This window comes from Malus sylvestris, chromosome 3 (assembly GCF_916048215.2).
Source record: "Malus sylvestris chromosome 3, drMalSylv7.2, whole genome shotgun sequence".
Taxonomy (NCBI): domain Eukaryota; kingdom Viridiplantae; phylum Streptophyta; class Magnoliopsida; order Rosales; family Rosaceae; genus Malus; species Malus sylvestris.
The window spans coordinates 19813540-19841121 of NC_062262.1; the positions used below are offsets into that span (position 1 = coordinate 19813540).

Genomic DNA, 27582 nt, shown 5'->3' on the forward strand with positions numbered 1-27582 from the left:
GCAAGCAGTGGACAATCATTATTCAATCAAGCCAAAAATGCCAAAAATAGGTAACAAATTCAAAATTATTTCATCTATCCTCATCCTATATTCTCCATAAGGTATTTATTCCATAACCTTCAAAACATTCCATATAAATTGAGTTAATTGGCTAATTAATGGATTTATTACCTAATTAATCCAATAAATGCCAATTAAATCACCCATCTCACACAAAAATAACCCAAGGGGCCGACCACCTTTTCTCCAAAGGGGACCTGCCATGCACTATATATTCACCCTCATTTCCTCTAAAAACCCAAGTCCACACTCTTAAAAATCCAAAAACTCTCTAAGCATTTTTCTCTCTTAATTTTTACTTTGGCATCGGAGGTTGTTCGGCCAAAGCCCCACCCCCCCCAAATTCATCGTGGGTGCGTGAGACTTTTGGCCTTGACCTTAGGTGTGATTTGTTTTGTAGGTGCAATTTTGTCCAAAATCATGAGAAAGAAATTTGCATCCACATGTTTGTTTGTTTGTGTGTGTTGCTTCAGAGTCACAAGTAGTAAAGGGATTGAAATAAGTGTTTAACCGCATAATTGCTATGGTAAACTGATGCTCTAAATTTCAGTTGAGTAGAAGTCTACAAGGGAAATGTCCATGCCGAAGCGGCAATGGCAAGCACCGCAAGTAGGATAGTATGGTAGTAGACGTATGATTGGGAACCATATGCAGGGTTGGGAAGAAGTGGTTCGGGGGTTTGCCTCTGTCAAGTTAAACACGCCCCGACCGCCTCTTGTAGTATTATGAAATGTTGCATCATCATACCCTATCATTGACCCTTCAGATCCACCGCCTGATCTCCGTATACCGAAAACAGTTGGGGAAAAAATACCGTGCCCCCATCATCTGTAAGGCAGATGAAGGAAGTGCGGTTTCCGGAAGACCACACTCATAAAACCAATCTCCACCACATACACAAAGGGCAACAGAACACCATCACACAATACCATAAGTTAAGCCTACAGAGAGTCAACATCCAAGGTCATAATCCCATAAGTTAGGCTACACACAACTTACTTAGGATCATATACAAAACGCCTGTCAAACGCACCGCAAGCTTTACCAACTACGATAGTTCAAACCTCCTATTACAGTGGGAGGCTACACCAAAAACTAGTATATACACAAACTGCTGTTCTTCAGTAGGTAACCATAGTAGGGCTCAAGGCTCTGAGGCCTCAACAGAAAAACATGGAACTGGACACATTCTCCTTCAACCTCGGCAGCTGCGGGACAGGAACAGCTCCAGCAGAGGTAAGACCGCCATGGCTTGAAGATGTCTCAGACGCGTCTTCGAATTTCATGAACTGTGACATCTGAGTGGCAGCTAAATGTGCATAGCAAATGGGGGCAACTGAAAAGAAGAATATTTTACCACGGGATTAGGATTTACTATTTGCAACTAAACATGTATTAGCATGAACATCAGGGAGAGAGTTGCTTTGCGTGCAAGACCATGACCATTCTAGAGGAGCCGCAGGAATAGAATAAAGAAATTTACCTACGGAAATGGCGGTGGTACTTCTCTGGTACCTGCAAGTGAAAAAAATTATTATTAAGGAAGTTAATACTAATGGCTAAACAAAGCAATGTAGTGCTTAATATTCACTTACACGTATGAAAGTGAATGCACTAGTTCCTGCAGCTCATCGGCTGAAAAACCAACATCATCTAACAGAACATGATAGTGAGTAGGCCTCGTGGTCCCCTTTAAAAAAAAAAGAGTAAACCAGTTTAGTATAAGTCGTCTTTAACTATTACCGAGAAAAAAAATCAGACGTTGCACATGAATGATTCACAATTTCCCTGAAGAATCATTCGTGACCCCAGAGATCCACTTCGTAACATTTGGGGAAATTATTGGGAACAAGGCAAAACATGGGAGTTATTAAAACATGAATATCTTAAGTAATGAAAATTTTAGGCACGGTTTTTGAAGCTTGCAACATGGTAATACTAATGCAAAGTAGCACAATCTAGATAGGATTCTAAGTTACAAACAAGATACTAAAGCTGCAAAGCATAATATTGATACTCACAATCATTCCAGCTTGAGCACATAGATAGAAGTCATTGTTTCTTGGGTGACAAATTTTGTTGTCGATAATTGTTCCTGCAAAAAAACCAATAAATTGTATAGGTACGTTGAATTATGTGAAAGGCTGAATCATGTTAAGAGTTGAATTTGTTCAACTGCATTAGCCTACCAGGAGGAACATTATCTGGGGATTGAGGCTGAAAAAATTTTGTGTGGTGGTTCTTCTGAGCAATGATCACCACAAATTTAGGGGACCAAGTCTCATCCAGGAACTTGCAAGCCTGATAAGAAAAGGATAATTTAGCATCATTTCAAAGTAGAAAACAAATTTGAACGTCAATGGTTAGCCCACAAAACCTTGATCCAGTTTAATGTTCAAAACTTACCTCTATGATTTGATCCAGTTCAATGTTCAAAACTTGGTTAAATTGAGATTCGCTTACTCCATCCCTATATTCAACAAAACCAGTCAACATAAGCAAAGTTCTACCAAAATAAACTTGTACAGAACAAGATTAATCAATTCAACATGCTCAAACAGTATCTACAAAAAAAAAAAGGATAAAATATGAGTAATCAGTATCTACTCATGGACTATAAAGCCTGTCATATTTCCAACAGACAATTCAAGTAAATTGAGCAACTTTAGAGTTTAGAACAGCAGAAAACATTTGAGTAAAACCAGTGATATGCACTGTAGTTTAATAAACGTGTAAAAAGAATTTCAACGTAGATATCAGCAGGGCAAATGTGCCTGCTTCAGATCAAGGTGGTAGCTATGAATTGTACAATTCAAATCCTGGTATATTTGGCATCAGCATTTGGCGCATAATTACACATTAAAACATACTGGGCAATTTATTGTGTCAAAATACAAATGCAATATGGAATCTAATAACCTATAAAATTTAACACGAGAAATCAAAAGACGGAATTAAAAATTATTCATTAGAATTTGACCCATACATGAAAATGTAAAGAGCTTGTACAAAAAGAGCTAGTAATTGACCCATACATGAGCACATGCACATTCAGACGCACTATAACTTAAGCTAGGACAGCAAATGGTTTTCAGAAAAAAAAAAGAAGAAAGAAATTAAGCTAGGGCAGTAAATGGGTTAAATAATAAAAACTCCTACAAATAAGATACTGACTGTTCCAATTCTTACAAGCACATAGTTTTAAGAACAATAGCAAAAAATACAATTACAATTCATTTGATTCTAGGTTTTCTAAGAGATACCTGAAGATGATAATCTGGTCAGGTTTCTGTTTGCCTGAACTTGTATAGAAGTCCAGAAGCAGCTCTCTGAATTTAAGAAGAAACTTAACATTTGAGTGGTTTGGAAAGTATTTATGAAACCAAAATGTCATTCAACAGAAAATGAATTTCTAAAACTTTTCTAAATATTTGAAGAAATTTGCAATGAATAAATGACTTCAAGATACATATCCTACCTCATAATGCCATCATCCTCTGTGTCAGAAACTCGTTTGTACAGAGAGTCTATCATCTCCACCTTGGGGGATTGTGTTCGAACAGATGCCCTGTAGCGAGAAATCAGTGGCCACTGCCTGGAGCTTACCACCTATAATTGCCCCATCAAATACAACATGAGAGGTCCATACGTATTTCTTGTCATCATGTGTACAAAATGTGCAGAGTTCCAGTGAACTAGCTTTAGTAACAACATTTAATCCAATATGTAAGACATAGAAAGCAGTTTACCGCAGCAATTGAGGGTACATCAGATTGCCCAGGAGAACCATGGGACACATCCATCCCAAGGATGATAGTGGGAGCCTTGGAAACCACAGGGATAGAAGGAGAATATTCAACTGCCAACAATGAATTTAACCCACCAAGCTGCAAGGAATTGTGAGGGCAAACCAAGTTTAAGATCACAGCCAACATAAAATCTACTCATACCGATATCAATAAAATAAAATAAATTACTAATAATTTTAAAAAAATAAAAAAAAAAAAAAAAAAAAAAAAACTCACCTTTGCATTGATCTTTAACAGGACATTTGTAAGGTATTGATCATTGACCCTTGTGGGAGCAATGCATTGTGTCACAATACCATACTCAGCCAGATTCTTCCGCTTCCATGGACCTAGGGAATCAGTAGGTATCATTAGAGAGCATATTATAATTTATTTAGATAAAATGACTCAACCATGGACCTAGTGAATCAATAGATATCATTAAGAGAGCATATTATAAATGATTTAACATGTCAATGATAGTATAGATAATATGACTCAACCATATAAAGCAGAATTTTTTCTCTCCGGAAGCAAACAGAGAAGAAACTGTGGTTGTCCAGGAAGTTTGGACTGTATATCCTCAAACATCCTCTCAACTCTAACCAAAGGTGGGGCGCGCCTAGACTGAGGATTCTCTTCAAACACATCAAATGGAGCCTCGATTTTCTGTCAGCAGGTGAAGAATGGAAAAATAAAAAAGAAGAATAAAAATGAAGTTATCTAAGTTATTTGAATACATACTGTAGCAAATGTGCAAGTGCAAAACTTACAATTCCTTTCATATCTCCACATTTGATCAGATCACGGACGAGGGCTTTTAGATCACAGCGTGCAGAGAAGTTAACAACAGCCCACTTTTCTATCTTAGTTGGCTTGACAAGTGTCTGCATTTCAACAATATAAATGAACCAAAGAATCAAAATACTGATATAAGGTGAAAAGTAACAGAGAGAGAAAAGGGGGTCATTAAAAACCTTGTTGTTGAAATTCCAGCGCCCATTTCGAGGGAAGAAATCATCACCATTACCAACTTTAAGCTGTCAAGGAAACCAAATCAATCAGTAGACGCACAACAGAATAGGCTACATCATACAGGTATATGTGGACAATACCTTTGGGGCTGGAAGAACACGGCCTTCCACTTGAGTAAAGCTACCACCAATTGAAACACCACATGAGTGGAGCATTGGTTCAGCATCATAATTATTGATTTTCAAAGCCTGCAATAGTACTCATGTGATTTAGAGTCATGGATGCATATACAATGAGTCAGATGTTAATGAAGACACATACATTAGACAAAACACTCATCCTCTCTTGTGGCTTCTGCCTTGATTTCTCCACCAGCGAAGCTCTTTGAAGGGTGGAAAGAGCTTTTGTGTAACGTTGCAAGGACACCAAAGAACAAAGCTGGAAGAAAAAGTTCAACAAAACCACTAAGGTCACGGATAAAAATAAATCATCATATTCATAACAACAAAAAGAAAGAAGAATAAACTCAGCTTGTTACCTCCAAGGGGATATAAGTAGGACGTTTTGGTTTCCCAACATTAAGGCAGGGTAGATCAGCCGAGTACCGCAGCTGTATATTACGATGATTAACAAAATAATCATAAACAGTCACTTCTATTTCTGCATCTTCCCCTTCCTTTGCTTGCTTGTTTCTCAATGTAAAACTGGATCATACACAATAAATTGAGGGCGTTAAGAACAAGAACACAAGAAAAATAGTTGCTCTAGTAAGGATAGAAAAAGCACCATGATGCAAAAACACTAAAAGATAAAAAGGAAACATAGTTTCATTCAAAAAATATATACGTCTGTTCTCGGCATGGCTTCTCGCTCAATCCAGTTATTTTGAACTCTTGATTTGACGGACTTGTTTTGACCCTCAAATTCTTGAGTGTTCTTTTAGCCTATTCATTGAAACAAACACAGATTATCGAAAAGTAAATGAACATAATAACACGACAGAATAAATAATGACAAGAGTTTGTTACCTTCGTCCAGTCAAGTTGGAAAGGATCTCTAACACTTTGGTTGGCAATTAAAAAGTCTACCACCGGCCCTGGCTGTATGATCATGGTAGTCGATACATCTGAAAATGTACACATCAGAATAGGTTAAAATACAGTAAATTTTGAATAATGTAACAGAGAAATAAGCAATATAGCTACCAATGTTCAGAGACAAGCCACCCTGGGTGGTCCTAAAACTTGAATGGAATCCTCTGCACCCAAGAACACCACCTCCAACATCCGCAAAATTTTTTGGATCATTATGGAAGAATGATTGGCGAACTAGGAGGCATCCTCTGTTGGAATCAAGGTTTTCATTACATAGGATACAATCCATCCAAAATATAACATAAACACAAAACTATGTGGGGGAAGGAGAGAAGGGAGAAAACTAGACAGAAAGGATAAACTTCACTCACTGCTTCGATGCATGCTGTCTTAATATGATATCCAGGACTCTCAAAGCTTCTTGAGAATTCTCTGATTCTTGACCACGAAGAGCATCTCCAATTGCTTTCATGGGAATTTTTGCAGCATAGCTGATCTCCACATTAAATGTTTTGGAGCGATTTGGACGCCGTAATCTCTTTCGGTCACTCTCATTTGGACTCCCAGGACCATCAGGTTCACAGTTTCCATTGTTCCTGTATAGAAACAAGTCCAACAGTAAGAGAGTAAAAAGGAGATCTAATACATTGGAAAGAAACCATAGCCCTTCCTTACATACCTGCTTGATGGCACATCCTCCAAAACAACGGCGAATTCAAGTTTGTTGCGCGGAAGGGATCCAACAGTAAACAGGCTCTTCACCCCATCATAGGCAAAGTCCTTTCCACCCAACTCCGAGTGGTATGTCTCATGCACCCTTTCAATTATTCTTCTTCCAGCACCCTTGCCGTCAAGCGGACGCCCATCTTCATAAGCGACAGAAACCTATGTATACAGTACAAAAATGAGAACTAACACTGAAGATAAAAGAAAATGGAAGAAAGCACTGGAAATATATGGAAAGCATATGGAGCATACACTATAATGGAAGAAGTAACCCTCAATATTAGTAACATTCACTTTGAAGTGATTTGTGACCAAGGGTATTTTTGTTCCCTTGGTTCCAAGGCCACGCCTAGCAATAGGGACCCGAGCAGGTTTTTTCTTAACAGGTTCAGGAATGTTATCTGCTTCCACATGCAAAGGAACAACATCTGGTGGAATAACTGGGGGTGGGGGTGGCAACGCATCCTCTGCCCCATTAGCTCCATTCACCCCATTTGCTCCATTCACTACATTTGCCCCATTAGCTCCATTCACCCCATTTGTTGCATTTCCATCTGGCTCAATCGAATCCATATCCTACAACATAACATAAGTATGTAGATGAGATACAACAAAGGACATATATTCATGCTAAAGCAGGAATTGAATTCCTATATGCAGCACCATAATTCCTAACAAATTAAAAATGCACTTTGACTAGAACAGGAATAACCAAAATCAAGTCAATAAATAATAGTGTGATTGCTCTAATGAAAGCAAATGAATCTTCCTAGCGGTAAAGGCATAAAAGAATAAGAAACCAAAAACAAGAATGGCCAGAGATAGACAACGTTACTGCTTAATAAATTTAGAGAAAGAAAAATTGCAGTATGACACTGATTACTCCCTTAGGACTAGGAGTTAAAAGCAAACACATATGGAAACACAAAAGCCTACGCTAGCATCAGAACCCCTTGAAAGATTTGAAACCACGTGAGAATGACCCAGAAAATTAAGTAAGCCACACAGAACAAAGAAACAAACAAAGGAATTGATTTGATTGATCAGAAAGGTGTAAGGAGACATACAAAATTGTAGCAAAAGTTCAGTACAAATCACATCATACATATTCAAAGGTGGATATAGAGTGATAATACAATTTTTTTTTTTTTTTAAAAGGATGCTGCCCTGATCTTATAATTAAGAAGCAATTTCTGGAAAGCCACATATGAGAACTTTTACTCTGAAGGCTCTAAACTTCAAACATCATTTTTGTTTCAAGAACTTGAATTTTGAGAACAATAAATAGACCTACAAGGCCGAAGTTGTGATACAAAATTGACTATTTTACACTGCACACTTTATAAAACACAATTAATTGACAGGTCACCTAAGTCTCCACTGAATTGAATGGAGAAGTCACTGAATTAATGACCAAAATCATAAAAATAGCTCATAAGGCATCCCAGTATTGAGAGAAAATTATTTGACACTGAGCAGGGACATTTTGGAAAACACATGCACACAAGTAGATAGCCTTATGCAGAGCTTTTAATAAAATTTAATGGCACAGAAACCAAAAATCAAAGCACCACATCAACAACAGTCGGAAAGAATCTCCAGAAGTTGATATATACAAAAAGAGAAGCAGTTTCCTCAAGCAAGAGAAACAAGAAATTATAAAAAGGGACAAATAAAAGGTAAAAACACCTGTGATTTTTAAGGGTTTGTCAACAAAAATGAAAAGCTCAGTTTAGCTAAAAAAAACCACACATGCAAGCATCATAAGAAACAAGTCAATGAAAATCATAATGATATATATATATATATATATGCGTATAATATATTCAGAACACACACATCTAACCCGAAAATTCTGAAATCGAAAAGAAAAACCCACATGCAGAGTGGTGGAAACCAGTCAATGAAAATCAAACATATACAATGATGTACAAGTATATAACATATGCAAAACACACACATCTAACCCGAAAACTTCTCAAATCGAAAAGAAAAACCAGAATCGAGAGTGGTTGAAATGAGTTAACTTGAACAACAGTAAGAATACAGAAAGAAACAGACATGCAAGTGGAAAAACGAAACATTTACTGTATATTTTACCTAAGCGCACAAGAAACCGCTTCTGAAATCCAGCCGTGAGGACTCTTCAAACCTGCAAGTCAAACACACAATTGTTATGCAATGATCGGCCTCAGAAGTCAGAAATACCATAAATGCCCAAAAAAATAGTCCAAAACGCACAAAAGCTCGTAACTACAAAATACTGAAGCCCAAAAAAAATTGGAACAAAATAAAATCAAAGCAAAACTTGAACTGCGAAATCAGCCGGGTCCAAAACTCTAAGTGCATTGTTCAAAACAAGAGAAAAAGCTGCACCTTTTAGAAACCCTTTTCCTCTTATTCCAGAAAACAAGACAGAATTTGAACTTTTCCAGAAAACCCTAGACAGAAAATGAGATTTTCAACTGCAGCAGCAGCCATGGGAGAAACCAGAGAAGAGACCAAAGCTGAGAAGCGTGAAATACCCAAAATGCCCTGAAGCAAAACTCGACGACTCAGAAACCAACCACCCCCAGACAGGCCCAGAAAACAAATTTCTGGTTTTGAAAAGCCAGAAGAGAAAAATAAGCCGGAAAACGCCGCTGCGGCTCACCTGAGAAACCCTAAAACGGCCCGAGAGAGATGAGACTGATGAGACCGACGACTGAGGAAGGAGCTCTCAACTTTTTCAACTCTCTCTCCTACTTTCTCTCACTCCACTCTAATTTACTCTTACTCCTTTTCACCTACAACAACTAACCATTTATACTCTCTGCGGTGCCATCCCTGCGATTACACTGACCGTGTCAAAGGGCCTCAATCGACGGTTGCAGATTGATTTCGATCCGAGCATTAAATGCTACCTCAATCAACCGAAACGCACGCTTTTATGTCATTCTTCGTTTGCCCCGTGGGCTGTTTTCCCCGTACTGTTTTTACGGTCCTGCCACTGCTTCAATTCTTGAATGACTGTTGTGTCCTTTCTGCGGCCTGTCTACGGGAATGTCGTGTCGTATTGATTACAGGTACAGGACGATGGGCAGCATTGTCATTAAACGGTGAGTTTGTTGATCTTTCACCAATCACCATGCAGTGACCACGTGGCTCACGGTCCATCAACAGATCTCATTGGGGGTGAGATGAGCATCGTGACCCTTTTTTGTGATATTTAAGACCGGTTTGAGATTGTATTATATATCTGGTGTGCTATCAACACATTTCTTTTTACTTCTCACACATCCTTTGTTAATTTATGTCTATTGATCTTCTTCAATTCATTCGATCCGACGATCAAAAATTAGAAGAATGTGTGAGAAGTAAAAATAGGTGTGTAGATATCACACCCTTATATATACTATTATTAAGAGAACCCTCATTGTCGACTATTTTGCCCCTCACTTTTGAATACATAATATTGAGATGAGGGCAAAATAGTAATTTGAACCTTTTGACAAAAGACAATCATATCCCTAAAAGGAGAGGTTAATAGTAGTTGGCAAAGTGTGAAACTGATTGCCCCCACTTCCTCTTCAAAGTGCAAAAAATGGGGGGAGAGACAGAGAAGAACAAAAGGCAGAAAGGCAAGAAAGCAAAAGCAAAAAAAAAAAAAAAAAAAAAAAAAAAGAGGAGCACAGAAGGGTTAATGGCGAGGAAGAAAGAAAAATTGATGAAAGCCCCAAAATACAAGCTCAAACACATCAAAGAAACAAAACTCGATCAAAAAACAAAAAATGGCGATGGCGTCGAAGACGAACACAGTGGTTTACGTGAAGGATATTGCCAAATCCACAATCTTGATAGGAGTATATTTATGCGACTTAGGTAGCTTGTTTTCTTGCATTTATGTTGTTAGTTCCTAGTTATTTTAGTATTTTAAAATATTTTCGTGTGTTTGTAGGTTTAAAGGGCTAAAGTGGCAAGAAAGTGCATTTTAGTGCATTTTGGAATAGTTTTGGGCTTGGAATGGATAGCACATGCATGGAGCAATGTGGATGGACGAATTTGAAGACCAAAAGAGGTTAGGATTATGCTGAAGTTATTGAAGAAATTAATTTAAGAAAAGGAAGTAAAGGATGCAAGCAAAAAAGAAGGAATGTTAGCCAAAGTTACCTTATTTTGTCTTAAACTTTCCTTATTCTTCACCACTTAATTTCCAGCTGCAAGGATGATCTTTAATTAAATTAGGAGACTTAAATTCAGACCTAATTACATTCCTAAAATCCCTTGCCGCATTGTCTTTGCCTATTTCCCTTTTCCTTCCCCTTGCTACACCTATTTCTTCTAAAAAAACCCTTTCCCTTGCTGTGCAAGGCATTTCCCTTTCCCTCTAGGATCCTGCTGCACCCTACTTACCCTTTTCCTCTTGGGATTCTGATTTGTTACCCTTTTCTTGGAGGATTTGGAGTCTTAAACCCTTCCCAATTTAATTCCCAGCCGTGCCCCTTCCTTATCCTATAAATAAAGGACCTTGCTGCACCATTCAAACCACCCATTCACTACCATTCATACTTTCAGCCATTCTTTCATACAATTCATCACTCAAACTTTCACCCACATCTTGTGCCGCAACAAAGAAGAAGAAGGATGACCCTTGGACGTGCTTGCCATTCAAGATTGGATTGCTGGAACATTCTTAGGTGTAATCTATCTTTTGTTTTCAATGTTTAGGTTTAATTATCTTTGTTTTGCGAACATGAGGAGCTAAACTCGTTTTAGCTAGAGGAAAATTCAAAGCCATAAACATATTTGCAATATGAATTGATTACTTCCAGTTGTGATTTTATAAATCGTGAATGCAATTTACTTAATTGTTTGATTCATAACTTATTCTTGTTTGTTGATTAAGGATGCATACTTAGTTTGCATGCATGAATTTGATGCTAGAATATAAGGGAGTTTCACCTAATTGTTATGAACTTATATTCATAAGTAGTGAAGGTTGCTAGTCACAATCGTGTTAATTAAATTCCTGGCAGGAGTATCATGCTGTTCATAGTTACGAATGCCTTGTCAATGCTTATGATTTTCACACAGCTTAATGATCTTTGATTGTATCTCTATTATGCTGTTCATGTAGGGAACTATTGAAGAATAATTTGGTTGCCGATGCGTTATCCATCCAGTTCAACGACTTAAGGAAAATCTGAGGGTTAATTAGTGTTGTTCACGGTTAATCTGTGGCGTTGAGGTTCATGGTTTATTGGAAAAGCAACTGGAAATCGATTTGTATGCAAGTGTGTCATGTGTGGAGAAGGACCCTCTAGCTAGCTAATCACCCATAATTTCCCCCAATTTCGTGCTAAACTTGTTTAAGTCTTTAATCTAGTCTTTACTTTAAATTCGTCAAAAACCCAATCCCCTTTACATTGTTGTGTCAAATTAGTTAGAATGTGTCCAAATTTGTGTTTTAAGTGTTTTGAGTCAAGTTAACATCAATTTCCGTCCAAATCACCCTTTAGTGTCAAGTTTGAGTCTATTTGATTGTTTTGTGCTGTTTTGTGCTGTTTTGAGTCTTTTTAGTTTGTTTTGAGTTCTTTGAGTCTAGTTAAGTGTTTTCAAGTCTAGTTTTGTGTTTTTGAGTCAGTTTTAAGTAGATTAGCAATCCCTCCTAATCCCCGGCCTAGAACGATCCCTACTTACATCTTTACTACAATTGTCAATAAGAGGGTTTAATTTGTGTGCTAGTTTATATCACATCAAACCATTATTCCAAAGCCTTCGACTACAATATTCGTCGCTTGGACAACTCCAACAGGTACATACATGTTTTTAGGGAAATTATGTTTTCACATCGTTTTTTTTCTTTTCAATTGTCTGTCATGTACCTATTAACTGCATATACAAAGGTTTTGTAAATAATCATGAAGAAATTTAATAATTTATGATAGTGATGGTGATGGTGATGATATTAATTGTTGATAGGTGGGGGGAGTTGGAAAGCGGGTAAACAACGATAACATTCACACCGCTACACCAGCAAGACCGATGATCTGATTGGTGCCGTCCAGACCCCAAGCTACGACTGCGAGAGGTAGCCGATTGAGGTTTGCTTTGTGTACGTGATAGGAGCATATTTATGCGACTTTGTTAGCTTGTTTCTTGGCATTTATGTTGTTAGTTCGTAGTTATTTTAGTATTTTAAGCTATTTTCGTGTGTTTGTAGGTCCAAAAGGTTAATGTGGCAAAGAAGTGCATTTTGGAGCATTTTGGAGCATGGAATGGATGACATATGCTTGGAGTAAAAGGAATGGACGAAATTTGAAGTTTGTGCATCATCCTCTCCCAATAAATAACCATTTTAGCACACTCATTTCACCCAACACATCCATTCACCTACCATTACATCCACTCATTTCACCCAACACATTCACCTACCACTACATCCACTCATTTCACCCAACGCATCCATTCTCCAAACATCCACCCACTACACCCATTACATCCAATCATTACCACAACCCACTACACCCATTACATCCACTTATTACCAAACACTACTCATTACCAAACATTCATCCACTACACCTATTACATCCACTCATTACCAAACATCCACCCACTACACCCATTACATCCACCCACTACACCTATTACATCCACTCATTACCAAACACTACTCATTACCAAACACTCACCCACTACACCCATTACATCCACTTATTACCAAACATTCACCCACTACACCCATTACATCCACTCATTACAACTCCATACTCCTCTCCCTAGCCTATAAATACATCCACTCTTCACCATAATTTGGATTCCATCTCCATCCAAAGACACTACATTTTCACATCTCACCAATCCATACACTTTCATCTCTTAGCCGTGCAAATCCATTCCATCCATATATCCATACACATCCTAGACACTTGTGCTACAACAAGGTGGTGAAAACAAAGGTCCTTGGCGTTTCAAGCTTGGAACTTTGGAGCATTTTAGGTGTACTTCGTTCTTACTTTCAATGTCTACTTTGTTATTTTCTAATTTTGTTGCAATTATGAGTGGCTAAACCCCTATTTAGTTAGGGGGAAGTTTGAAGCCATGAACATGCTTGAGATTTAAATTGATTTCTTCCAATTGTGATTTGATAAGTTGTGATTGCAATTCAATTATCTATTTTATTCATAACTGATTCTTGTATGTTTATTAAGGAAGCATACTTAGTTTTCATGCATGAATTAGATGCTAGAATATAAATGAGTTTCACCTAATCATTACAAGTTTATATTCATGAATAGTGAAAGTTGTTTATCACAATCGCGTTAATTGAATTCTTGGCAATTGTATCATGCATTCATAGTTATAATTGCCTCGTCAACACTTATGATTTTCATTGAACGTAATGATCTCTGATTGTATCTCTATTATGCATTCATATAGGGGACTTTTAGAGAATAATTTGGGTTGTCGCATGCATACATCCAATTCAATAAATAAAGGAAAATCTGAGGATTAATTTGTACATCACGATTAATCTGGGGTGTTGAGCATCATAGTTTATTGAAAAACAATTGGAAATCAATTCATGTACAAGTGTGTCATGTGTGAAGAACGGACCTCTAACTAATCCATCCATCATCGTATTCCTCAAATTTGTCTTACAATTTGCCTAGTTTTATAACTTGTTTGTTTGTTTCAAATTCATCAAAACCAAAATCCCCATTTTACTTTCTTGTTTCAAAGTGTTAAATTTCGGTTTTGTTTTTGTAATTTGAATGTTTTGATTCAAACCAAAACACTAAATTCGTCCAAAATTGTGTTAGAGTCAAATCTGCCCAGTTTGTGTTTCTAGGTAGTTTCGAGTCTTTAGAATCTGTTTTGAGTCCCTTAAGTCTATTCAAACGTTTTTAACTTTGTTTTTATGTTTTTGAGTAAGTTTAGAGGTTTTAGCAAGCCCTCATAATCCCCGGTTTAGAACGATCCCTACTTGCATTTATACTACAATTTGACAACAAGAGGGTTTAATTTGTGTGTTAAGTTAATTTTCTCATCAGTACGGTGACGTTGATGTTGCCTATAAGGTAAAATCGTAATTAGCTGCCTTAACATGAATGATACGATGTTTTGGTTTAAAACTCTTTTTAATCTTTCTTGGTTTTGGCTTTTGTTTCTCTATTGTGCAGAAACCACGAAGAGACACCCATCACAGGGATTTGGAACCAGAGTAGAAAGCCATAGGCCTTTGGAGATCTGCAACAACAAGCTTGAGCCTGCGAAGTGGGAAAGTGGCAACAAGCGCGAACTTACAGCGGAGGAAGACAAAAAATAAAATGAAATTGTTCACATACACAAAGTGTGTGCTCATCTGCTAGCACTTTTAAAGAAAACAACATTTAAAAAAAAAATTTGAAACATCAAATATATTTTTGTAAAATAAAAAAAAAAACTTTTTTTCTAATATTGCTGGGAATGACGGTAAAGTATAAAAAAAGTAGAAGCATGATCTGCCATGTTTATAAAAAAAAGTGTTTTTTTTTCTTTCAAATCATAATAATTAGTGCCTATTTAATGACGGTAAAGTATACTCTCACATATTTTACAAAATCGCATTCATTGTCCTTACATTATTATTTTTTACAATTATTTATCACATTAAATACATATTATTTTTGGTCATTTAACATAGGGAAAACTAATAAAAAGGGCTTGAAAATTTTGAATGTTAACCAAAAATCATGTAATAACTTTATTTAATGGTTATGACAAAACCCAACACTAAATTAGTCCAATTAAAATAGCCCAAACAATGAGTTTCTGATATTGCCCCCTGACAACAAGCATTTTTTGTTTAATATCTCTCTTCCTTCTCTCTACTATTTTGTCTCCCCCATTCTTTTGTGACACAACGACGATATCCTCTTGAAGGAGAGGAGAGATTGATGCTAGAAAGCATCGTTGTCTTGGCTTTCTCTACCAACCCAACACTAATCATTCTCTTTGTTAGAGGAAATGTAGAAATATAGAGAATAAACTGAAGGATGATTTTGAGGTACGACTTGAATCGTTTCCTAAAGTGTTATTTGCCCCCACTTGAATGAGTTTGCTAGAGGGTTCTTGACAAATCACTTACAGGATACAACAAAAGTATGTAATATTCAATTAGCAAAACCGAATTATATTCCCTTAGAAATAACTAGAAAGAGATTGTATGAATGTGATGGAGAGAGAAGGGAGAGCAAGGAAATTATGTAGACAACAAATGTCTGAATTGTGTGAAACATTATGCCACAATAAGTATTTATGGATATTAAAACATCCATTCATTTTGGTTGAAGATATGCAACCTTTATTATAAGTGTTGATCCAAAAGACATGTCTTCTATTAAAAGTTTCCAGAAAATAAATATTAACAGGTTATTTCTTTCAATTCTACTCATACACTTTGAGTAATGATCATGTCTTTTAATAAAAATTGCAACAATTCAACCAAAAGATACAACTATAAAAGGTTGGAAACCTTTTACAAATGTTGCCGCGCACACATGATGGCATGCTGCGCACCCACAACACTATTATATATAATACATATACATACATATGTGTGTGTGTGTGTATATATATATATATAATATTTATTTATATATATATTATTGAAATCTCTAACAATCCTTCCGAATTTCAATAATTTTGTAAATGATATTATAACAATTCTCTCTTTATAATTACTACAAGGATACCGATATAATCATGCATACAATAAAGGTGTCTTTTGAACTAAACCTTTAATTAGTGTAAGTAATTCAAAGTTATAACAAATGCGATGGTGACCTAAGTTTAATTAAGCACTATTATAGCTTTGTGCTTCATGGTGGTTTCATGAATATTTACAAGAGAAAACCTTATCAATAACTTGCTATTACCCATTACTTTAAACTAGTGATGTTCTAGACAAAGTCGGGTTACCATTATTGGTGGCTAGTTTTTAGTAAAGAGTTTTAGCCCATTCCACTAGATGTACTAACTACCAAAGGTCTTAAAAGTGCTTTCGTTAATGAATCTGCCAAGTTACAACTTGATTTAACATAAATAATATTAATAACTCATCAATTATTAATTGCTTGAAATATTCATATCTCAAGCTAATATGTCTAGATTTTACATTGTATACCTTCTTATATGCTCTAGACAAAGTAGCCTCACTATCATAGTATAAAGAAAGGGATGGCATTGGTTGTGGCCATGATAGGAGCATATTTATGCGACTTAGTTAGCTTGTTTCTTGGCATTTATGTTGTTAGTTCGTAGTTATTTTAGTATTTTAAGTTATGTTCGTGTGTTTGTAGGTCCAATGGGTTAATGTGGCAAAGAAGTGCATTTTGGAGCATTTTTGGGCATGAATGGATAACATATGCTTGGAGCAAAAGGAATGGACGAAATTTGAAGTTTGTGCATCATCCTCTCCCTATAAATAACCATTTTAGCACACTCATTTCACCCAACACATTCACCTACCACTACATCCACTCATTTCACCTAACACATCCATTCGCCTACCATTACATCCACTCATTCCACCCAACACATTCACCTACCACTACATCCACTCATTTCAATCACCCAACAACACTCACCCACTACTGATAGGAGCATATTTATGCGACTTAGTGGGCTTGTTCTCATGCATTTATGTTGTTTTTCTTGAGTTATTTCAATGTTTAAAGTCAGTTTCATGCAATTTCAGGTTTAGAGACAAAGGATGCAAATAAGTGCGAAATGGAGCATTTTAGAGCAAAATTGAGCTGGAATGTTGTGTATGCTTATGGAGCACAAGGAATGGACGAGTTTGAAGGTCAAAGGAGCTTAAGAAAGGAAGAAATGAAAGTGAAGAACAAAGAATTCGGAATTGGAAACCAAAGTTTCTAAAGTTGGAAGTTTCTATTCTTGGAGGTTTCCATTTTCGAGAGTTTCTAGTCTTGGCTTTGGGCTTTTAGATGACCTAGCCTTTCCCCCCTAACCCTTGCCGCACCTAGGGCTTTAGAAATCTGATTTCCTTGCCTTGCAAGGCATTCTAGAAGGCCCATTCCTTTACCCTAGTAACCAGCCGCACCCTAGGCCCTTTTCCCACTTAAATTCTAATTGTTTTAACCTAATTTCTGATGGATTTGGGTTTTAGAGGCCCTAATCTGTTTGCCCCAGGGTTTGTAGTGCTTATATATATGTGTTTTAACCCCTAGGCCGAACTACAACCTGCTACATTCATTCAAAATTCCAGAAACCCTAGTTCTATAATCTGCCGCACCTTCCCACCATTCTTGCCGAGCTTTCCACCATCTTCCATCCATCCACCACTCATCCACACTCATCCTACAACCCTTGCCGTGCCTCTACACCCCCCAAATTCCATTATACGTCATCAAAACAATCCAAGAAGCATCACCATACAATCTGCCGCAAGCAACAAAAGGGACAGATTCTCTACAATTGTTTGGCTTTTCAATCTGAGTTGTTGAACGATTTTAGGTGTTTTCTATCTTATATTTCAATGTCTAATTCGTGTAATCTTTGTTTTGCTTTAAGTATGATTGGCTAAATTCGTTTTGGCTAAGGGTGGATTCAAAACCATGATTATATATGTGAAATAAGTTGATTACTTCCAGTTATCGTTGCATAAGTCGTGAATACAATTCGCTTAATCGTTTGATTTAGAACTTATTCTTGTATGTTGATTGCGAGTGCACGCTTAATTTGCATGCTTGAATTTGATGCTAGGATATAAGTTTGTTTCACCTAATCGTTATGAATTTATATTCGCAAGTAGTAAAGGTCGCTAGTCACGATCGTGTTAAGTAGATTCCTGGCAAGAGTATCATGCTTTTCATAGTTACGAATGCCTTGTCGATGCTTATGATTTCCAAAGAACGTAATGATTCTAACTTGTATCTTTATCATGCTGTTCATATAGAGAACTTGTTAGGAATAATTTGTTTGCGATGCATATTCATCCAATTCAATGATTCTAGGGAAATCTGAAGGTTAATTTAAGCGGATCTAATTAACTTGGAGTGTCGAGATTCATAACTTATTAATTTGATAACTGGAAATCGATTTAGGTTGCATATATTTCATGTGTGGAGAAGAACCCCTTAGTTATTCCATCATCCGTTGATTCATTACAATTTTATCTTACAATCTGTTTTTGTTTCACAATCTGCCCATTTAGTTATTTTCGTCCAAATCAAATCCCCATTTGTTTTGAAGTCCTAGATTAGTTAGAAAGTGTGTTGGTTTATGTTTTTAAGTGTTTTGGTACAAGTTAAAACCCAAATTTGTCCAATTTGGTGCTTTGTGTTCAAAACTGCCCAGAAAGTGTTTTTAAGGCAGTTTTGAGTCTTTTGGTTGCTGTTTTGAGTTTTTGGTTTGTTTTAGTATTTTAAACGTTAGTTTTGCATTCCTTGAGTCTAATCTAGTGTTTTAAACTTTGTTTTTACGTTTCTAATTCAGTTTTCAAGTCATTAGTACCCCTAGTTAATCCCCAGTTAGAACGATCCCTACTTACATCATTACTACAATTGTCACAAATAAGGTTTAATTTGTGTGTCAACATAATTTTCACATCAACTACACTCATTACATCCACTCATTACCAAACATTACTCATTACCAAACACTTATCCACTACACCCATTACATCCCCTCATTACCAAACATCCATCCACTACACCCATTACATCCACTCATTACCACAACACTCACCCACTACACACATTACATCCATTCATTACAACTCCATACACTCCTCTCCCTAGCCTATAAATACATCCACCCTTCACCATAATTTGGGGGCCATCATCCAAAGACACTACATTTCACATCTCACAACTTCATTCACAAACCCAATTTCCTTGCCGTGACCTGCATCCATTCATCTAGCCATACTACATCTCACCAATCCATACACTTTTATCTCTTAGCCGTGCAAATACATTCCTAACCTTTCCATATATCCATATACATCCTAGACACTTGTGCTGCAACAAGGTGGTGAAAACAAAGATCCTTGGCGTTTCAAGCTTGGAACTTTGGAGCGTTTTAGGTGTACTTCGTTCTTGCTTTCAATGTCTACTTTGTTATTTTCTAATTTTGTTGCAATTATGAGTGGCTAAACCCCTATTTAGTTAGGGGGAAGTTTGAAGCCATGAACATGCTTGAGATATGAATTGATTTCTTCCAATTGTGATTTGATAAGTTGCGATTGCAATTCAATTATCTATTTTATTCATAACTGATTCTTGTATGTTTATTAAGGATGCATACTTAGTTTTCATGCATGAATTAGATGCTAGAATATAAATGAGTTTCACCTAATCGTTACAAGTTTATATTCATGAGTAGTAAAGGTTGTTTATCACAATTGTGTTAATTGAATTCTTGGCAATGTATCATGCATTCATAGTTATAATTGCCTCGTCAACACTTATGATTTTCATTGAAAGTAATGATCTCTAATTGTATCTTTATTATGCATTCATATAGGGGACTTTTAGAGAATGATTTGGGTTGTTGCATGCATACATCCAACTCAATGAGTAAAGGAAAATCTAAGGGTTAATTTGTGCATCACGATTAATCTGGGGTGTTGAGTATCATAGTTTATTGAAAAGCAATTGGAAATCAATTCATGTACAAGTGTGTCATGTGTGAAGAACGGACCTCTAACTAATCCATCCATCATCTCATTTCTTAAATTCGCTTTACAATGTGTCTACTTTTATAAGTTGTTTGTTTGTTTCAAATTTGTCAAATCCAAAATCCCCCTTTTACTTTGTTGTTTCAAAGTGTTAAATTTCTATTTCGTTAGTGTTTTTGAGTGTTTTGATTCAAGTTAAAACCCAAATTTTGTCCAAAGTTGTGTTAGAGTCAAATCTGCCCAGTAAGTGTTTTTAGGCAATTTTGAGTGTTTTTAAGTTGTTTTGCGTCTTTAGAATTTGTTTTGAGTCCTTTGAGTCTATTCAAATGTTTTTAACTTTGTTTTTATGTCTTTGAGTTAGTTTAGAGGTTTTAGCAAGCCCTCCTAATCCCCGGTTTAGAACAATACCTACTTGCATTTATACTACAATTTGACAACAAGAGGGTTTAATTTGAGTGCTTAACTTTCATCGCATCAAATTTTGGCGCCGTTGCCGGGGATTAGCAGCTTTGCTAATCCCCCGTTGATTCTTTTTCATGTCTTTTGTTTTAGTTACTGACTTTGTTTCTATTTGTGTCTTTTATTTTTTCTTATGATATTTGATTTAGTTTTGTTTCCTTGATTTCAGGTACTAGAGAAATAAAACATGGATTTTGCTACCATTCAAGCTCAATTGGCGAAACTTACTTCTCAATTGTCACAATATGCCGAAAGGACCATAATGCAAAGTGTTCCTACAGATGGTGTGTCCTATGGGCAAGGATATCCAACTCATCAATGTTCTCAATTCGCTGCGAATGAAGATGCTTGGGGATATCAAGGCCATAGCCAATCATGGGACAACATGTTTTCCAACGCTTACAATTCAGATTGGAGAGATTATTCAGATTACATGTGGGGAGAACCTCAACAATTCCAACAAGATTCGTATTGGCAGCAAGAAAAGGAATTCTATTCAAGACCTATGCAACCACCACAACAATCTGCCCAATTCAATTCAGGTACGTCTTTGGATAATGATATGTTTAATAAGTTACTCACCTTTTTGAACCAGGAAGTAGAAAATGGAAACAAACAGATGCAAAATCAAGCCAAGAAGACGGGTGAATTGGAGAAGCAAATTGGGCAGATTATGGAGTTCATGGCACAAATTCAAGAGCAAAGTGAACTCTCTAACTCAACTATTGAAAATTTGAAGGAAGATTTTGAAATCCATGATGCTATCACTTTGGGAAGTGCTATGGAGGTTGGAGGTGAACCCAATGTTGGAAGTATGCCCACAAAGCCACTCATTTAATGTAATAGCTTTTGGAATACTTATTGTATTAAACTTTTATATGTTTAATGAAGGGCAAAGCTTATTGTTAATCACTATTTATTGTATCATGTGTTTAAGCAATAAGGGAATCCAAGGAATGTATTTGTTCTAAGAGAGAAGTGATCTAATGAGTTAGATTATCGAGACCTCTCTCTTATGTTCATTCCTAAAACGTTCCTAGCCATAGGATTATGAAACAAACTATCACTTAAACAATGTGATTAAGAGTATTGTATTAGAGAATGACCGTATTGCATTGTAGTTGTAACTGGATAGGTTCTCCAACCAATTCTACGTAGCTTGGGTAACCATGATATGCTGCTAGGTGTCACTCATGGTTTGTGGAAGCCCTGAAGATTAGCAAACACTAATCTTAAGGGAGAATTGAAATGTGGTTTCAATTCACAATCGATCGTTAAGAGTAACATCGCCCACTGCCTCGCTAATTGGAACCTAATGGATCGCACACCACATAAGGATGTTAGTGAAGAAATTATATGAAATGGATAAGCAATTAAATGGTTTAATTGAAGAATGGTCAAGATTAATTAATTAGTTAATTAATTATACGAAAGGTTCGTATTGGGCTTATATGTTGGTTTTGGGTTTCGGGGCCCAAAAGTGTTTTGGTCCACAAGGCCCATTATGTTTAAGTTGTATGACAACTAAAACAAAATGGGCAAATTAGCCCAATAACAAGGAGAGGCCGGCCATTAGGGTGAATGGGCAAGCTTGCTTAATTACAAGTTTGCCACTCACCAAAGAAAATGTTATAAAAGCAACTTTATAGCAATTTTCTCATTAGGGTTTTCTAATAGAAATTGGGTGAAACATTTTCTCTCTTTTTCTACATAGAGGCCGGCCACTTAGAGGATTTTTACTAGCATCTAAAATCTCTCTAAGTCATCCATATCATCTTCACAATATACAACCTTGGTGAAGAGACTTAGAGACATCAAGCTTTTGATGTTTTTGGAGAACAAATCCTTTTTCCTCTAATCATCAAAGGAGCACTAAAGGGAGGAAAACACAAGGAGGATTCAAGGAGCTTGGAGGTGACTTGAAGGCCCTCCACTTGGGTGAATCCCTTGTGTAAACAAGGATGAGCTTCAAGGGTAAAGAATCACTAAATCTTTACTTCTCTTTAATTTTGTTAAAGAGTTTATTTTGGTTCACCATATACTAGGCTTTGAAAGTCATGGGTTTTATGAATTGTTTTTGGATGCATGCCTACTTTAAAGTGTTAATAGCTTGCATGTGTATTCAAATGTTCATACTTGTTCTTAGCTAGGACAAAATTTTTCCTTCACCCAAGACATCCAAACCAAGCCAAAACATGAATGAACAGCTGCTGCTCGAAGAAAAAGAGAATAACAAGGCCACGGCAAGGGATGAACCACATTTGCCGCAGCCCCATATGCCTTCTATGCCGTCCATTACAACCAAGGTAAGCCTAAATTCAATTTGTCCTGACCCCGTTTCACCAAATGTCCTTATTCCTTGCAGGATCATGCAATCCAAGGAAGAATAGGGTGAGAAAGACATCTTCAAAACCTTTCCAAGGAATCAAGAGCAAGAAGTGGATGGGGAATGTCTAGAATTCATCAAAGAAGATACATTTGAGATGAAAATTCCCAAAGAAGTTGGATTTTATGACATGGGACAAGTCATGACTCTCAAAACACCAAATTTGGTCAAGTCCCATATCCCTGCAACCTTCAAAGATGTGGTTGAGTTTGTGTTGGAGCAAGCAAGTAAGCCATCTTCTCCAACTTCAATTTTATTATATACTAACTTGCTGATTGTGATGATTCAGGCACTTACACTAGAATTTAAACCATTGCCGGATCATGTCAAGTATCACCGTCCATTCAAGGATGAATTCCATGCTATGGGCCCTATCCAAGTTTAGAAGGAAGTTTCGTCCGGCTGGAAGATGTTAAAGCAAGTGCTTCTTGGGAGGCAACCCATGTATTCAAATAAGGAATTTTTTGAATCGCTTCACAAGCAGTTTTGCGTTTATAAAAACCTTTCATTTTCTGCAGTTTTATTTTGCCATGATTATCATTTTTATTTGTTGCTTGTTTAATTGTTTTTGGTGTGGGTTTATTTTTGAAACACTGACAGATATGCAAGGTATTTTAACATTTATTTTCATGAAAAAAAAGGAACATTAAGCAGAAAAATACAAGAGGGAGCCTTCACAAAGGCTGCTTAGGAGAAGTCTCAGTAGTCGGCGGAGCCCCAGAAGGTGGAGGCATCAGAGGTTAATCATTTGGAGCTTTATTACGCGGTACAGCCCCAGAAGACAAATGCTGTTGGAACAAACCCACAAACCTCTGATGATTAAGTAAAATCTGACAATCAGATTCCTGCATCTGGTCAATCTTCCTCTTCATGTTTGTAGCATAGTTATGTGCGAGCTTGTGCAACTGTTTATTCTCATGCTTAAGCTCTCTAATCTCCTGTTTGAGACTCATCACTTCAGCTGCCAATGATTCAACTTGACGGGTTCGAGCAAATAGGCGTTGGGCCATATTAGACACAGAACCCGTGCACTGCACACTGAGAGCCAGAGAATCCTTAACAGCCAACTCATCAGACCGTTTGGCAAGTAGTCTGTTATCTTGGGGAGTGACAAGGTTTCTGGCCACTACCGCAGCTGTCATATCATTCTTCATCACCGAATCCCCAACGGTAAGGGGACCAGTAGGGGATATGAAAGATGGGTGATGCGTAAAATAACTAAACACACAAATTAACCCTCTTGTTGACAATTGTAGTATGGATAAGTAAGGATCGTTCTTAAAACCGGGGATTAGGAGGGATTGCTAAAACACTCTAAACTGACTCAAATCTGTAAAACAAAGTTTAAAATACTAAACTAGACTCAAAGAATGCAAAACTAAACTCTAAAACACTAAAACAAACCAAAAGACTCAAAACAGCAAACAAACACTCAAAACTGCCTAAAAACCACTTTCTGGGTAGTTTTGGGACTCTAACACAACTTGGATGAATTTTGGTTTTCTAATGACCTAAAACACTTAAAAACATAATCTAAGACAAGTTCTAATTAATATGATTCAAAGAAATAAGATGGGGTTGATTTTGGACGAAAATAATTAAATTAAAACAAGAACAATGAAAACAGATTCTTAGATAAGATTAGGTGATTTGATGAGATATGGGGTAACTAGGGGGATCTTCTCCACACATGAAACACTTGCATTCAAATTGATTTCCAATTGCTTCTTTCAATAAACTATGAATCTCAATGCCCTAGGTTAACTGTGATAGCACTTTTTTAACCTTCAAGTCTTCCTTACGTTATTGAATTGGATGGGAATGCACATGCAACAACTCAAAACATTCTCTAAAAGTTCCTTACGTGAAAAGCACAATAAAGATACAATCAAAGATCATTAAGCTTCATGAAAACTATAGCATTGACGAGGCAATTGTTACTATGAAAAGCATGAAATGTTTGCCAAGAATTCACTTAACACGATCGTTTATAAGCGACCTCCACTACTTGCAAATATAAGGTTGTAACTATTAGGTGAAACTTCCTTATATTTTAGCTTCAAATTCCTGCATGAAAACTAAGTTGGCCACCTTAATCAACACACAAAAATAAGTCATCAATCAAACGGTTAAGCAAATTGCATTCACAATTCATGAAATAACAATTAGACGTAATCAATTCATCTTGCAAGTATCATCATGGTATTGAATAACCCCCTAGCCAAAAAGGCTTAGTTCCTCATGTTCACAAAACAAAGGAAAACAGATTGATACATTGTAAATATAAGAAAGAGAACACCTAAATATTCCAACGATTCAATGTTGAACAGCTAGAACTTCCAAGTACTTCTTCTTCCTATCCTTTGCTGCGATACAAGGGTTAGGGTTGAATTTGGGGAGTTGTGGATGATGTAGAAGGATGGAATTGAGGTTAGGATAGATGTAGGGTCGGCTAGGGTGGTTTCTGGGCAGAAACTAGGATGAATGGTGATAGAATGGTGCGGCTAGAGGTGGTATGTGATTTCTGGCGTGAATGGTGAGTCTATCGATGATTCGTGGCTGCACAAAGGGAGTTTATTTAAAGGATTTCAGAAATTAAAACCCTAGGTTATTTAGGTAATCAGAAATTAAGTCTAAGGCTTCTAGAAATAGGAAACAAAATTAGAAAATTAAAGGAAAAGGCAAGGTATATGCGGCAAGGTATTAAAACACATTAGGAATGTGTTTTAATGCATAGAATCAGGAAAGTACCCTCTCCCTTGCACGGCAAGGAAGAAGAAATGTCAAGGGGGGTGCAGCAAAGGTTCATAATGTGCAAGGGATGTGTATTTGTTGTCCTAGAATGCTTAGGATGCCTTCAAAGTTGATAAAACTTGGGAACATTTAGGAAAGGTCAAATCAAAGTAGGAAACCTTGGCTTAACTTTCCTATTTCAAGTAGGAATCCTTCTTGGAGTAGGAATCCTTGTTCTTCTAGGAATCCTCATGTGATTAGGAATCCATCTTCAATTAGGAATCATTCGTCGATTAGGAATCCTTCGTTGATTAGGAATCCTTGGTTGATTAGGAATCCTTCGTTGATTATGAATCCTAATTTCTTCAAGTCTTCAATTCATCCATTCCTTTTGCTCCAAAAGGCTCCAAATTACATCATTTTGCACACTTTGTCCTTGGAATCTGAAAACAAACAAAAGTGACTTTAAACACTAAAATAACTAAGAAACACAACGTAAATGCACGAGAACAAGCCAATTAAGTCGCATAAATATGCTCCTATCAATGGGCATCATATGTTGTCTGGAGAAGGCGGAACTGCCTCTTCACCAAGGTTCAAGTCAAAACAACGGTCGGAGGGGCCAGACATTTTCAGAGGTGTTAAAGAAAGAAGTGGTCGGACAAGTCAAGATCGTAGAAGTGCAAGAAGGGAGTTTCTACAAGCAGAAATTCAAGTGTGCTTTGAACGTCTTGCGTACCTCTATAAAAATCAGCACTTGACGGGATTTCATAGATCGAAGAGGCGAGCTCAGAAATCGAAGAGGCCAACTTAAAAATCAAAGAGGTGCTAGCTTTCTCAAAAGCTGGGCTTGCTCAGAAACCACGACCAATCTTCATTTCCAGATTTGTCTGCACTTGTCACATGCAACCTCTGCACTCGACGGGATTTCAGAGATCAAAGAGGCAAGCTCAGATATCGAAGAGGCATATGCTTTTCCAGACATGTCAGCATCTATCACATGCAGAGTCAGCTTTGCGGAAATCACGGGCAGTTTGTCGAAGCGCCGATTCCAGATATCGAAGAGGCACTTGCTTTTCCAGACGTGTTAGCGCCTGTCACATACATATTCAGCCTTGCGAAAATTACATGCAATCTGTCGAAGATCTCTTGTGAAGTAGAAAGCACGTGAAGTTTACTATTAAATCATCTAACGGTTGCTGAAAAGAGTGAAAGAATAGTACCGGTTATTAATTCCTATAAATGTCACCCTTCACCCTCCATTGCAAGGCAGACATACATAACCCTTATTCTTCTCCGAGAATGCCTTTCCAACAAACCCTCTCGAGTCACTCAGTGTTCCTTATTCCTTAGGGTACCTCTGCAAACAACTCATCCAAAGCAAAAGTATTTCATATCATGAAGGTTGAAAGCAAGAGTATCTCATATCATGCTTTCTCCCTGTCATTCTCCTTGTCGTTGTTTTGGGACAAGGAGAAAAAGAGCAATCAACCAGCACTTGGTATCAATCTTCCGATCTGGAACCCCTTCCTGATTGCTTACCTAGCCTTGCTCTCGAGTACTCATCTTCATCATTTTATGCTTCCTCTTCGTCTACCACATCTGCTTGGGGAACAGATAAGGGAAGTGAAAATGATACCTCGAAGCATGTGGAGAAAGAAAGCAAGAGGTGGGCATTTGGAAAGATTGAAG

The 27582-nt window shown here is 37.0% G+C and overlaps 1 protein-coding gene and 1 long non-coding RNA gene across 3 annotated transcripts; one reads left to right on the forward strand and one right to left on the reverse strand.

Moving 5' to 3' along the window:
• Nucleotides 1-966: 966 nt before the first annotated feature.
• Nucleotides 967-9530, reverse strand: LOC126616170 (protein argonaute 4-like). 2 transcript variants are annotated; one of them, XM_050284180.1, is made up of 24 exons: nucleotides 9297-9530; nucleotides 8744-8795; nucleotides 6896-7219; nucleotides 6597-6802; nucleotides 6289-6513; nucleotides 6029-6165; nucleotides 5852-5949; nucleotides 5670-5767; nucleotides 5362-5527; nucleotides 5145-5261; nucleotides 4964-5071; nucleotides 4826-4888; nucleotides 4622-4735; nucleotides 4352-4517; nucleotides 4086-4198; nucleotides 3810-3947; nucleotides 3539-3669; nucleotides 3324-3389; nucleotides 2467-2530; nucleotides 2250-2361; nucleotides 2082-2155; nucleotides 1656-1750; nucleotides 1544-1575; nucleotides 967-1396 (listed from the first exon to the last, which is right to left on the reverse strand). In XM_050284180.1, the coding sequence occupies exons 3-24, from the start codon at nucleotides 7214-7216 to the stop codon at nucleotides 1221-1223; spliced, it is 2820 nt and encodes a 939-aa protein (XP_050140137.1). In that variant the 5' UTR covers nucleotides 7217-7219; nucleotides 8744-8795; nucleotides 9297-9530; the 3' UTR covers nucleotides 967-1220. The 2 variants fall into 2 exon arrangements, with proteins under 2 accessions (XP_050140137.1, XP_050140139.1); XM_050284182.1 differs by lacking the exon at nucleotides 9297-9530 and adding an exon at nucleotides 9020-9168.
• A 3902-nt stretch (nucleotides 9531-13432) lies between these two features.
• Nucleotides 13433-19856, forward strand: LOC126616176 (uncharacterized). The gene is made up of 2 exons (XR_007621051.1): nucleotides 13433-13624; nucleotides 19719-19856. It is a non-coding gene; the product is annotated as an uncharacterized LOC126616176 (long non-coding RNA).
• The last annotated feature ends 7726 nt before the right edge of the window (nucleotides 19857-27582 follow it).